Source organism: Myxocyprinus asiaticus, chromosome 22 (assembly GCF_019703515.2).
Source record: "Myxocyprinus asiaticus isolate MX2 ecotype Aquarium Trade chromosome 22, UBuf_Myxa_2, whole genome shotgun sequence".
In the NCBI taxonomy this organism is placed as follows: Eukaryota; Metazoa; Chordata; class Actinopteri; order Cypriniformes; family Catostomidae; genus Myxocyprinus; species Myxocyprinus asiaticus.
The window spans coordinates 7,189,788-7,203,827 of NC_059365.1; the positions used below are offsets into that span (position 1 = coordinate 7,189,788).

Genomic DNA, 14,040 nt, shown 5'->3' on the forward strand with positions numbered 1-14,040 from the left:
CTTTCTTCAGCTACAGTATTCATAAAGAATCTTTTTTTTTTTTTTTTTTTTGCATTATGCATCATTAGAGACCTTTTACAGCCAACCTACGAATATCCCTTCAGTAAAATAGCAATATAGATTTCTTGCCCTGTATTTGTCACCATCAGAAAACAGAACTTCAGTAGCAAAACAGCACTATTAAAGCATTCTCCTGTTTGTTTGAGCAGGTAGTGGGCTAAAGCACAGAACTGCGAAGCAGAAGGTTGCTGGTTTGATCCACACAGCCACCACCACTGTGTCCTTGAGAATGGACATAACTCCAGGTTGCTCCGGGGGTTATTGTCCCTGTAATAAGTGCTGTGTAAGTTGCTTTAGATAAAAGTAACTGCCAAATGCATAAAAAAAATATGGTCTGCAAACTTTAACATAGGATGACAGGGAAGAGTCATTTATATTCATGAGGAAAGAACAAACTGATTGGTCAGAGAAACAAACTGTAATCCAACCAATCAGGTAGAGCTTTCCTCATAAATATGAATGACACAGCACAGCTTGACCACTGCTGTGAGTTCAGGGCGGGGCTATCAGTTTGTAAAACCAATGGAAGATGGGGGGAGTTTTCTAGAATCTTTCTCGGTTTATTTCAGCAATTCTGTCACAGTGTCGCAGAAATTACTTCATTCTCTAAAAGTATATAGAAACAAATGATACTTTATTGGAGTCTATTTCACATTGTTGTTACTGCCCACAAAATGATACAAAAAAAAAAGTCTAGGGACACTAACAAAGTTTCCAAGCTACAATTTAAGCATAAAAGGTAGACATAAAAAATTAAATTAAAATCAACCATTATCTGCCAAAAGCATTCAAGTGGTAATCGGCAAAATAGAAGATACTGATGAAGCCATAGGGTATTGTATGCATCTGTGAAATAATGTAACCACTACTATGTATTTGTTAGTGAATGTATATCTATGTATACACAAGCACAATTTGATAACTGACAGGTCATGTTATTTCAGCCGAGGAATTTCCATTGCAATTGTAGGAAAATTATCACATCAACATTTCCCCTGAACTTTTGCTATTTCTACTATAAGCTGTAGAATTTGAGACTTCTGTCCATGCCAGTGGAAGCCAGGAACTGGGCATGCTCACCGAAAGCCACACCAGTCACCAGACCAGAGTGATCTACAGGAGAGAGGAGGAAAAAAAAGGTCAAATTAATTGTCTGAAAAATACAAAAATAAATAATAATATAATATAAAAATGGTACATAAATAGCCATTTGGCTATTGGTTGAAATGATCCAAAAGACTGTGCCAAAAAGTAAAGTTATGAAATATTACAAAGACAAAAGGTGTTGTTCTCTTCAAAAATGGGCACTGAAGAACAAATAATAAAAAGATCAGTAATGTGTATTAAGTAAATAGTATTGATAAATGTTTGGCCATTTTGCAATTATCAGCATCGGCCAATAACCTTGTTTGCTTGGCCAATTAACAGAAGTGTTAACCTTGTGTCTGTTCCAAAATCTACCAATAGATTTGTCAATGGATAGTCAACACTTTCTGTTTTCAAGGTTTTTTCTTTTCAAGTTTATGCAAATTTGAGTAAATACTGCATAAGTGTTTCAATTTAGAAATTTCATGCACATCTGATTTGCTTTTGTTAAATTGTATTATGTTAAATGACATTTATATTGGTCATCCTTCTCTCAACATATCGGTATCAGCCATTGGAAATCCCATATCGGTCGACCACTAGTAAATAGGGCCAATTATGAGTTCATGTTGACTCCAAATGTTGGGCAGATAAAAAAATGGACACACACAGACAACTACCAATCTCACCAGAGAAGTTGAGGACTTCGGACCATTGTTTACAGATATAAACTCTGATGTCCGATCCACCAACAGCCAGATACGTTCCACTTTGATCAAAGACCAGAGACTTCACCTACAGGAGAAAGCCACAAATATTAGCCAAGCTTTTGACAGTAAAATTGGTCCAAAAAGTCAAGCACCATGATATCTTTGAGGCATTTAATAAGACAGCAGACTTCATAATTGTTGTCCAAAGTGATTGTCTTAAAGTTCTTCAGCTTCCTCAAATCCCACAGTTTCAGTGAACTGTCCTGAGCACCTACAAGTGAAACAGAGGAATGAAATCGGCAAACACGCACCAAAAGATTCAGATCTTATTCCAACACATGTTTGGGTCACATCACCTACCAGTGGCCAAATAGTATCCATTCTCAGAGAAGGCGATGGCAGTCACAGGACCAGAATGCCCAGGGAAATTGGCTACATTGGTCCTTTCCTTCAGATCCCAGATCTTAATCTGAGAATCCGCAGTGCCAGTGCCGAAAATCAGACCGTCAGGATGGAACTGAGCACAGGTCAGTGCTGAGGTAAAAGATAAGAGGAAACATTAGAAAAGTGGTTAGTGTTTTCAGTCTGAAATAAGGAAATATATGGGTGTTTCTTCAACTTCTGGCATGCTTGGCAATAAACTTCTAAGAAGTCAAGTTGTTAAATTTTTTTAACACTCTCACTAGTTTAATTTGTCTACTAACAATGTCCAACAGTGATGTATATGCATCACAGGAAATTAGTTTTAAGACAGCCTAAACAGATAGAAGAACTGTGGCGAATTCTCCAAGAAGCTTGGAACATCCTATCTGCCAACAACCAAGAAAAACTGTGACCAGGTGTACCTAGGAGAATTGGGCTGTTTTAAAGGCAAAGGTGGTCACACCGAATATTGATTTAGTTTTTTTTGTTTACTGGACTTTGTATGATGTTAATTGATAAATGAAAACTATTTATGGCATTATTTTTGAAGACATCCTCACTATGCAACATTTTTCACAAGTGCCTAAAACTTTTGCACAGTACTGTTGTGTGTGTATATATATGTATGTGTATATATGTATGTGTGTATATATATATATATATACACACACACATATATATATACACATACACACACACACACACACACCCCGATCAGCCATAACATTAAAACCACCTGCCTAATATTGTGTAGGCCCCCCTCGTGCCGCCAAAACAGCGCCAACCCACATCTCAGAATAGACGATATTCTTCTCACTACAACTGTACAGAGCGGTTATCTGAGTTACCGTAGACTTTTTCAGTCCGAACCAGTCTGGCCATTCTCTGTTGACCTCCCTCATCAACAAGGCGTTTCCGTCCACAGAACTACCGCTCACTGGATGTTTTTTGTTTTTGGCACCATTCGGAGTAAATTCTAGAGACTATTGTGTGTGAAAATCCCAGGAGATCAGCAGTTACAGAAATACTCAAACCAGCCCATCTGGCACCAACAATCATCCATGCGATTATCTAATTAGCCAATCGTGCGACAGTAGTGCAGTGCATAAAATCGTGCAGATATGGGTCAGGAGCTTCAGTTAATGTTCACATCAACCATCAGAATGGGGAAAAATGTGATCTCAGTGATTTGGAGCGTGGCATGATTGTTGGTGCCAGATGGGCTGGTTTGAGTATTTCTGTAACTGCTGATCTCCTGGGATTTTCACGCACGACAGTCTCTAGAATTTACTCTGAATGGTGCCAAAAACAAAAAACATCCAGTGAGCGGCAGTTCTGACAAACTGACAAAGTCTACTGTAACTCAGATAACCACTCTGTACAATTGTAGTGAGAAGAATATCATATCAGGATGCTATTCTGAGATGCGGGTTGGCGCTGTTTTGGCAGCACGAGGGGGACCTACACAATGTTAGGCAGGTGGTTTTAATGTTGTGGTTGATCAGTGTATATACTGTATATGCGCTTTGAAATGGCTCAGAAGGATAATTATTTTTAACCTTGAACAGCCACTTAAGCCATGAATATTCAAAATGTTTAATGCAATAAGTAAAATAGTCAAAATCTTGTTTAAAATAACCAAGGCATGTTTTCCACACTGTTTTTTTTTTTTTAAATGAACCAATATAAAATGCAGAGACTTCTGTGCTAACGCAAACAAATAGTTGATTCAATTGTTTTATATTAATTGTTTACGGTTTAATATTTTATATTGCTTTGTGTTAATTACATCCCAAAACAAAACTTTATATACATATTCAGTATACTTGCCAGCCCTAGCAGATAGAGTAATACATACCACATCCAGCTGTCTCATCAGTGACTTTGGTCAGCACACGTCCAGTTTGGATATCAGAGAAGGCCCAGTACTAGAGAACAACATATAACAACGTGAGTAACATAATGTTTGTAAACTCTTTACCTAGTGCGAGGCAGGTAAGTGTGTGTTACCTGGTCCTCAGATGAGCTCAGTAAGTAGTCTCCTGTAGCATGCAGTGAGAGGCCGGTAACGCCTGCCTCGTGAGCCCTGATCACCTGCACACAGTTGCCCCCGGTAACAGACCACACACGGATAGTGCTGTCTGGAGATGCCGAGAACACAACCGACTGACAGACACATGAAGAGAAATGAGTGAAATACAGACAAACTGTGAATGTGCTCATATATAAAGAGAGAGAGAGAGAGAGAGAGAGAGAGGTTACCTGAGCGGGGTGGTAAATGACAGATGAGACCTTTTTGGTGTGTCCTTTGAGGGTGGCAACAATCTGCTCCTCTCTACGGTCAAACACCACCACATTCTTATCCGTGCCACCTGACAAGAGAGAGCATGTATGACAGAGTGATGTTTCTATGGAAGTGTATATGTTTTATTATTACTTTCAGGACATATGCAAATTAGTTCCTTCCTTAACTTGTAAAACTTTAAAATACTGTTCATTAAAGAGTAAAATAATTCATCAGGAGTGAGATGGAGTGAAAAAAAAAAAAAAAACACACCAGCAGAGGGAAATAGTGACACCAGAATAGAAAAATTAAAAATTCTGCCCAGCTGAAAAATACATAATTATGTTAGATACATATGCTTGTACACTGTCACTGATTACATACATTTAAGCATTTTAAAATTAATATTGGAAGTTTTAAAATAGTATTGTCACTGATTACATGTTTCTCCAGTATTCTTTTCAAAAATAAATGTTTAATGGTAATGTATGCTTATCCAGCAACCATGTTTGCCATAGTATACATTTACTAGTGAAATCACGCTTTACATTTGGCATATCAGGACTATCAAATATCAGGAACCTAAGCATTATTATACATTTTAATAAGCCTTATATACAGTTTAATATAGTACAATCATTTGTAAATGCAGTTCAGATTCACTCTTGTGCTGAAAAGTCTCATTGAATTAAATGCACTTACATGATGAGAAACGATCTAAAACACTTCAAACATTTTGACTTGAGACATCGGTGTGACATCCATAAAAGCTGCATGATTGATTACAATGAAACTGAAATCGTGGTATGATGCTGCATGAGTTTGATCAAAATGATTACGCTCCATTTCTCCATTGCGATCTGTTAGACTGACGTGTATGCGCGTGCGCTTGCTCAGTGAATGGAGACTCGCTTGTGGTAAAGACAAGCAGTTTTGTGCAACACGCGAAAATACGTGCCTGGTTTTGAATTCATAACATGTATACATTATAAAACATAGAAAATAGCAGTAAAATCTAAGTTGTAAGTTTGTAATGCAAACGCGCTGGAGAAAAACAAGTCTAAAGCGCATCAAACAGCGCCAGCACTCTGTCAACGCACCTGACGCAGTAACCGGTCCACATTAAACTGTCTGCTTAAGATCTTCTTCAAAATGTTTATAAAGTGCTATGTGCGCTGGACAACATGGGTCCTGTTTTCTCCGCTTCAATTTGTCTCCGTCACTTTTCAAAAAGAGCTGGCTTTAGATACTAGGCTTTAAAGTGACGTCACTGACGGAGCATCTACGTGCTCGCCGTAAATATCCAGCTAATCGACAATGACATTCGTTGTCGATGATTTTCAATTTCGATTTTACTGATTCGTTGTTGCAGCCCTAGACTGTACGTATGTGTGTTTGTACATACCGGTGAGGACTTTGTTGGTGTCTGTTGGGCAAAGATCCAGAGAAAGGATTCCTGGGATACTGGCACTATGAAGACCCTAGTGAGAAAAGATGTAGTGGGGGAAACAAACAAGAGAGAAAAGGACTGATATGATATTAAAGAGATTCACAGAACATAAACACGATTTTACTCCCGCAACGTGACACATTTGAGTCTGGGCGATATTTTGAATATTCACAATATAATCGCGATGATATAAAATTAAGCAATATCGTGAATATTTGATTTTAATGTGCTTTTTATTTGGGCATTAAGTTTCATAAAGAGTGCATCATTAGACTAATTTCACAAAATTTCATGGCTGCACAATTAATTCAAATAACACCAAAAGGCGATATGGTCATATGTGATTATTAAACTGCAAAAGGCTGCGATTCAAGACAGACAAACATGGTATGTGCGCGCTTCAGAATAAATGGCGTGCTGTTGTGCACTCATGGGCTCGTGTTTTTAGCGCTTTTGGAGCAGCTCACATGCATTGTGAAAAGTACTGCAGGTTCAAGCATTCACACAATTCCAAACATTAGTAACTGCTACAAGTTATTTTACAAATCTACAGACCCACAGTATAACCGAAAAGCAGGAGATGATAGCGTTTCACCAGATGCATAACACTGTAAACTGTCAAACACACACTGACGCTGCACTTTCAGTGTCAAAATAAAAGCTCCAGGTGAACATGAAGTAAATGGGACAGAAATATATTACTTTTATACAAAACAAATCTAATCCTTAAAATAATATTGATAATTCAGTATTATACTGTATTATACTTATAAACTTGACTGGGTCCCACAATATTAATCTAGTATTATGCAATATTCAACTGGGTTCCCAAAAATAATTGGAGTAGTTTTTTGCACACCATGTTCATTCAAAAAAATATTTTTAGCAAAAACATATGAAGGTAAATAATGCTTTTTATTAAGCTCCTATGCATCACTGTATATATACTGTATATAAAAGTGTATTTCAATGACAATGATTAAATCTCATTCTCCCTTGTGTTCATTTAGTTAAAAACTGTGGGGAAACTTGCCTTTATTACTTTCAAATAGGTTTTTATTTAATGCCTTAAAATATTGAATCTGCTTCTACAAATGGTTGCTTGGATGAAATGATGGCTCCTTTGATTAAAAAAAACAACAACAACAAAAAACAAACAAACATATGAGCCATTTCGGAGCAAATACATAATTATCGAGATATATATCGAATATTGTCAAAAGGCTCAAAAATATAGAGATACTATTTTGGTAGCCATATCACCCAGTCCTAATTTGAGTGCAACAGTATAGATAATAAAAAATAAAAGGTAGGGTGGGGCTTGATTTTGTCTATTGGGAATTGATTAGATAATGAAAATGTGCTTATTTTTGATAAATAGGAGAAACTGGTGATGTCTGATGACAAGGAATGTTTTAGTGGTGGAGCAAGTTAAAATAATGTGCAACGGAATATTTTAGAGCACAGTGTAACTTGAAAAAATTTATATTTACAACAAAAAATGTCCTTGATTTTTACTTGAATTTTTTTTTTTTTTTATGACACTTCCAGGCCTTAAATGTACTTAAAATTCCCTAATATTTCCAGGTAGGGCTGCACGATTTGGACAAAAAGTCACATTGCGATTATTTTGAAAAATATTGCGATTTGAACTGCGATTATGATACACAATTTGTTACGTTCTTCACATGTTTTCGCTCTGAAAACACAGTAATAATACTCTAACTTAATATAGACTGGACAGAGCAGCTCAAATCAACTTTGAGGCGAGCAGACTATTTATCTATTTTAATTAAGTTGCAACCCTTTGCGACTGAATAATCGCGCAAGGTCGTGTCACGATTGATTCACTGTGCAGCCCTATTTCCAGGTTGTTCATGACAGTGGGAAGTGAACTCTGACATATGTATGTAAATGTGTGTACTCACAGCATGGGATGCCACTTGGTGGTACTTGCTGAGATCTTCTGCTCTGACCAGCTCCTCTGGCACAGTCTTTCCTCTCTAAAAACAAAACCAAGTGGAGAATGAAAGAAAGAGCTGTTCCTTCTTTCAACACACATAAAAGTAATGGTAAAATGCATCCTTCTAAAACAAATGTATAAAACAAATGCAAGCTTTGTAATTAAAATCTTCACCTTCTTTCTCTCTGTGGTCAGGACAGTGGCCTTGTCTTGGAGCTAAAAGACAGAAGGTCGAATTGATTTCAACATTAGTGGCTGGTATAAATGTAACCGATGAAGTCTACGCAGGTTTTTTTTACCATGTGGTGCACGTGTGCGTAAACGTACCTTCTGTATGATCTCCGACGACATTCCAACCTGCTCACTGATCTCCATGGCTTCACCTCCAGCACCCTGAGACATCAAAACAGTTTTGAAACATTTGAAAAATCATTCCACTGGATTGTTTTGTGCATGTATAATAACAGTCTAGGGCAGTTACTAACCACAGCAGCGGGTTGGGATGTGGGAGCAGCCTGTGGAGCAACCAATCCAGCCTGAGGTTTGAGAGTAGCCAAGGCTGCAAGCAGAATAATGACCACGTTAGTGAAAGCCATGTATCCAACATCTCAAATGCTGATTGGATGCTTTTTAAAAGCTGCTCTTACCCTCTCTGGCTGCAGTGACCTCTTTAGTGAGACGCGCAATGACTCTGCAGGCTGCATCGTGCTGGTAGAGGGCATGAGACAGCTCCTGTCGGGTGGTTTGCAACTGCTGCCTCAATGTAAAACTATGCAACATTACGGCATCCTGAAAGACAGAAATGAAACAGAGACAAACTTACTTAAACTGCAGATAGACACCACACATACAAGGCCTACTGGGCGAATGTTACATCTCCTAATTAATATTCATGAGCCAAGCTAATAATGTTTATAATGGGCCCTGCATATATTCATGTGGTGACATGGAACTCACTAGAGGTAGACCTATATATCAAATTTACCGATTTATTGGTGCTGATAGTTGCCCTTTGGAATAGGGGTGTAACATTTCAAATTTCTCACGGTTCGGATCATGGTTTCAGTACGGTATTTGCAATGTTCAGAAAAAAATATATATATATTATTGCCAAATCCAAAGTAAAAATACTCTGTGTGGTAAACACTTCAACAGGTTTGCCCTTAATAAAAATCATGGTTTTACTACAGTAACCATAGTTTAATCACTGTATTGGTAGTGAAATCATAGTACCCACAAAGTCAACAAGGTTAATGTCATGGTTACAATATACAGAAATATATATTTCTGCTAAGAAAACTATGATGACAGCAGTCATGGTTATTATAGTCATTGTTACTACAGAATCACTGTAGTAAAACCATGGTTAATTTTAGTCAGGGTCCTTAACTAAAAAAAAAAAAAACTTTAACATTTTTACTTAATACCCACATGATTACACAACATGCATCAAAATCATTTCAAAACTCAACTCAACATACATTCAACATTCGAAAGCTGTACATCACTATTGAAGGAATAACCTTGCTATTAAAATGGACACAAGAAAGGATGTTGTGATAATGCGGCTCGAGTAATTTAATCATACGAGGAAATCCCACATATGGCAATGAACGCCCCTAGCGCTTTAGTTATTAGTGTTTCATGTTTGTCCGAATTAGCACTGAGTGCATTCTAAAAATGGAAGGGAGTATGTGCAGTTTACGCTCACCTGTGGCTCTGTGCGCGCTATCTTTCCTTGGATGGTGTTGGCGTAAATGATTAATCATGTATAGATATACGGGGCCTGGGTAGCTCAGTGGTAAAATACGCTGGCTACCACCCCTGGAGTTCGCTAGTTCGAATACCACGGCGTGCTGAGTGACTCCAGCCAGGTCTCCTAAGCAACCAAATTGGCCCGGTTGCTAGGGAGGGTAGAGCCACATGGGGTAACCTCCTCGTGATCGCTATAATGTGGTTCGTTCTCGGCGGGGCATGTGGTGAGTTGAGCGTGGTTGCCGCAAGGGATGGCGTGAAGCCTCCACACGCACTATGTCTCCGTGGCAACGCGCTCAACAAGCCACGTGATAAGATGCGTGGGTTGCGGGTTGACGGTCTCAGACGCGGAGGCAACTGGGATTCGTCCTCCGCCACCCGGACTGAGGCGAATCACTACGCGACCACGAGGACTTAAAAGCACATTGGGAATTGGGCATTCCAAATAAAAAAAAAAATAAAATAAAATAAAATAAAAAAACCATGTATAGATGTATTTCTATAACAACATTTTAATGCCATTTATCAAAGCGCATTATAAAACCTTGCATGCATTATTGACTTATATTACCAGTATACAGCACTAGCATCGAGCGATGTCTGCAAACTGTCTGTTTAATATACATTTTTTGACCATTGCTGTTGTAATTGACTGCAAAAGAAAATGTTCCCAGAAAGGAGAAATTCAGGGATTTTCTCTACTAGCGGCTCGTTTTCTCCGCTTGCCATTTTCAACTACACACAACTGCAGAACTGTGATGTCATCAAGACCCACGTGAAACACAAGCAGAGCAAACATATCCATCTACAGAGCCATACAAGTGCATTAGTGGAGTTTTTAATTGTGCGTCTTTTTGACACTTTGTTTCTACCAAACCTTGTGCTCCAGATGCATCATTAAACTTGAGGTGAACCGACCGTGGTGCCCATGCTTACCGAACCGTGGGTGGCGAACCGTACAGTTAGTTTTTTTTTTAATGAGAACCGTTATACCCCTACTTTGGAACTATCGGTTATCAGCAAAAATCAATGCCAATAGTTGCTTTCATCCTTTTGTATTTACAAAATAAGAGTCTCCAGTGTTTTTCGAGATTGTTTATCCTTAGAAGTCCCACGTTATGCACCAAATCTTAATTTTTCTGGTTATTATTGGGATTTTGGTTGATCAATAAACCACATCTGGGATTTTATTCATTTTGGAGTCTCTTTCTGTGCCTGCCATAGTAAGAAAATAATAATAAAAAAATGACATTCTATTAATCGATTTTAAAACCTATCTGCCAATTAATCAGTTATCGGCCTCTCACACCACCTTTGTTATCGGTATCAGCAAAATCCCCTATCGGTCGACCTCTAGAACTCACCCACTCATCTTGCAGAGATTTGAGGATAGCAGGAATACTTGTGGCAGATGGAGCCTTCGGTCGAATGGGGTGAGACACTAAAAATAAAGAAACAAAGAGAATGAATATCCCTTTATATTCAAAAGGCATGCATCGTGAACCCTGATACAAGCCAGAAACCTCTCTTAAAAATATATGCATGGTAATTGGCACATTTGAAATTCAAGCCGTGTCCATAGAGAGCCAACTTCTCATTATACGAGTGTCAAGTTCAGTGGTTTACCCTTAATGTCAATGAGCTGCTCTTCGGACAGTGGCTGTCCACTGATAGGATCGGCTCCATTCTCTGCAATGTATTTCTCGATCAGACGTCTCTCGAACACTTGATTGGAAACAGGAGACACGCAGGGGTGCTCCGGTACCTCATTTGAGACTGAAGACAGATTTAGATTTAAAAAATTTACTCAGCATAACAAATGACAGAGATTGATTCCTCAAAAAAACATTTTAATAAACTCAGACACCGCAAAATAGCAAAACAAAACAAAAAAAAAAGTTCACTGTAAAACAAAAATATCATTACAACACTATTGCTCAATTTTTTTTTATCCCATACAGAAATCTGATATACGGAAATATATGTACACATACAATATGTATGTTCAATTATATAATATCCAATTTTCGTCATCGGCCGATAACCCCGTTTGCTTGGCCGATTAACAGAAGCGTTAACATTCCCTTGTGTCAGTTCCAAAATCTACAAATAGATTTGTCAATGGATAGCTAAAACTTAATTTTCAAGGTTTTTGTATTTCAAGTTTGTGCAAATTTAAATAAATATTGCATAAAAAAATTTAAAAAAAGTGTATGTTTCACTTCAGAAGTTTTGTGCACATCTGATTTGCTGTTGTTAAATTGTATTATGTTTATGGGCATTTATATCGGCCATTCTGCTATCTAGATATTGGTATCGGCCATTTAAAAACCTATATTGATCAACCACTACTTGCAACACACACTGGAGGCCAAAAGGAAAGGAAATTGGTAGTTTAATTCACCAAAGTGGCATTCAACTGATCACAAAGTATAGTCAGAACATTACTGATGTAAAAAACAGCACCATCACTATTTGAAAAAAGTCCTTTTTGATAAAATCTAGACAGTCCCCATTTCCAGCACCCATCACTCCAACACCTTATCCTTGAGTAATCATGCTAAATTGCTAATTTGGTACTAGAAAATCACTTGCCATTATATCAAACACAGTTGAATGCTATTTGGTTTGTTAAATGAAGCTTAACATTATCTTTGTGTTTGTTTTTGAGTTGCCACAGTATGCAATAGACTGGCATGTCTTAAGGTCATTAGGTCAAAAATGGCAAAAAAGAAACAGCTTTCTCTAGAAACTCGTCAGTCAATCATTGTTTTGAGGAATGAAGGCTATACAATGCTTGAAATTGCCAAAAAACTGAAGATTTCATACAAAGGTGTACACTACAGTCTTCAAAGACAAAGGACAACTGGATCTAACAAGGACAGAAAGAGATGTGGAAGGCCAGATGTACAACTAAACAAGAGGATAAGTACATCAGAGTCTCTAGTTTGAGAAATAGACGCCTCACATGTCCTCAGCTGACAGCTTCATTGAATTCTACCCGCTCAACACCAGTTTCATGTACAACAGTAAAGAGAAGACTCAAGGGTGCAGGCCTTATGGGAAGAATTGCAAAGAAAAAGCCACTTTTGAAACAGAAAACCAAAAAGTAAAGGTTAGAGTGGGCAAAGAAACACAGACGTTGGACAACAGATAATTGGAAAAGAGTGTTATGGATCTTAACCCCATTGAGCTTTTGTGGGATCAGCTAGACTGTAAGGTGTGTGAGAAGTGCCCGACAAGACAGCCACATCTATGGAATTGAATTACAATTCAAATTGTAATAGTAATTATTCATGTTATTAATGTCCTGACTATACACTGATCAGTTGAATGCCACTTGGGTGAATAAAAGTACCAATTTCTTTCCATAAGAGCAAAATCTCTACATTATTCCAATCTTTTGGCCGCCAGTGTATATCTAAAAAATAAATAACAAAAATGGCCTTTTTTCCACACATATAGAACACTTTCCCAAATCATAGTGTATTTTAAACAAGTACATATATGCACAAATAAATGAACTGTAAATTTTAATACATGTTTATATAAGGTCAAATACCAGATTCCTCTATAGGATCTTACATTACTTTGTAATATTTATATTCAAATTATAAATATAGACATTATAAATGCTTTAAACAGGGGTATAAATTAAAGTAAATGTTTGTTCTCAAGTTTGTTTTTTCTGATATTATGATTTATACGTTTTGCTTGTCCAACAACAAAATTTATCAACTGCCATTTTGACCTGTGTTTTGGATTATACCCTGTCTCCCAAAATAAAAGCATACAGAGTAAACTTTTCTCCAGGTTTTAAGAAGACCTCAAGCATAAGCCATATAGCATGCAGAACTTACTTTCAGTCCTACATTTATGCACTCATTCCGACTTTTGTCTCTACTTACCATCAAAGTACAGCTATAAATATAGCTTTTCTAGAAAGCCCGAAAGCATCATGAAAACCTCAAGGAAGAGAAGTTTCCTAAATGCAAAGTTTCAGCTAATACTGCACAACAATGACTAACATTATACAGTGCTGATCACTCATGCTAACAGAAACAAAGCAAACTTACTCGCACAAACCAAAGACATCTCGCCCCAACAGACGCGCTTCCGCTTTTAAAATAAAGCTAAAATATAATTAATTAATCCACTGAATTCAAATTCACTCAGGGCTGGTTGTTTTTGATCTAATGGAAGTGCTGCATGTCCAGATTCAGAACACGTTGAGGTACACTGTCTGCCGCTCAAACAGCGCTGCATGATGGGATATACTGAATCCTCCAGAGAGGAAGATGGAAGATGA

General features: G+C 37.6%; 1 protein-coding gene across 1 annotated transcript; it reads right to left on the minus strand.

The window, feature by feature from the left end:
• Positions 1 to 677: 677 nt before the first annotated feature.
• On the minus strand, positions 678 to 13,988 carry LOC127412848 (pre-mRNA-processing factor 19-like). The gene is made up of 16 exons (XM_051649519.1): positions 13,808 to 13,988; positions 11,358 to 11,507; positions 11,096 to 11,172; positions 8,624 to 8,765; positions 8,462 to 8,535; positions 8,304 to 8,369; positions 8,151 to 8,192; positions 7,942 to 8,016; positions 5,969 to 6,044; positions 4,542 to 4,651; positions 4,290 to 4,445; positions 4,138 to 4,207; positions 2,217 to 2,390; positions 2,045 to 2,127; positions 1,836 to 1,941; positions 678 to 1,173 (listed from the first exon to the last, which is right to left on the minus strand). The coding sequence occupies exons 1-16, from the start codon at positions 13,824 to 13,826 to the stop codon at positions 1,076 to 1,078; spliced, it is 1,518 nt and encodes a 505-aa protein (XP_051505479.1). The 5' UTR covers positions 13,827 to 13,988; the 3' UTR covers positions 678 to 1,075.
• Positions 13,989 to 14,040: the final 52 nt, after the last annotated feature.

What these genes read in the sequence shown, in the direction of transcription:
- LOC127412848 (XM_051649519.1), bottom strand. An exon ending in ACCAAGTGGCATCCCATGCT is followed by an intron (nt 6,045 to 7,941) that starts GTGAGTACACAC and finishes TTTTCTCACTAG; the next exon opens with GGTCTTCATAGTGCCAGTAT. An exon ending in CGAAGTCCTCAACTTCTCTG is followed by an intron (nt 1,174 to 1,835) that starts GTGAGATTGGTA and finishes TCTCTCCTGTAG; the next exon opens with ATCACTCTGGTCTGGTGACT.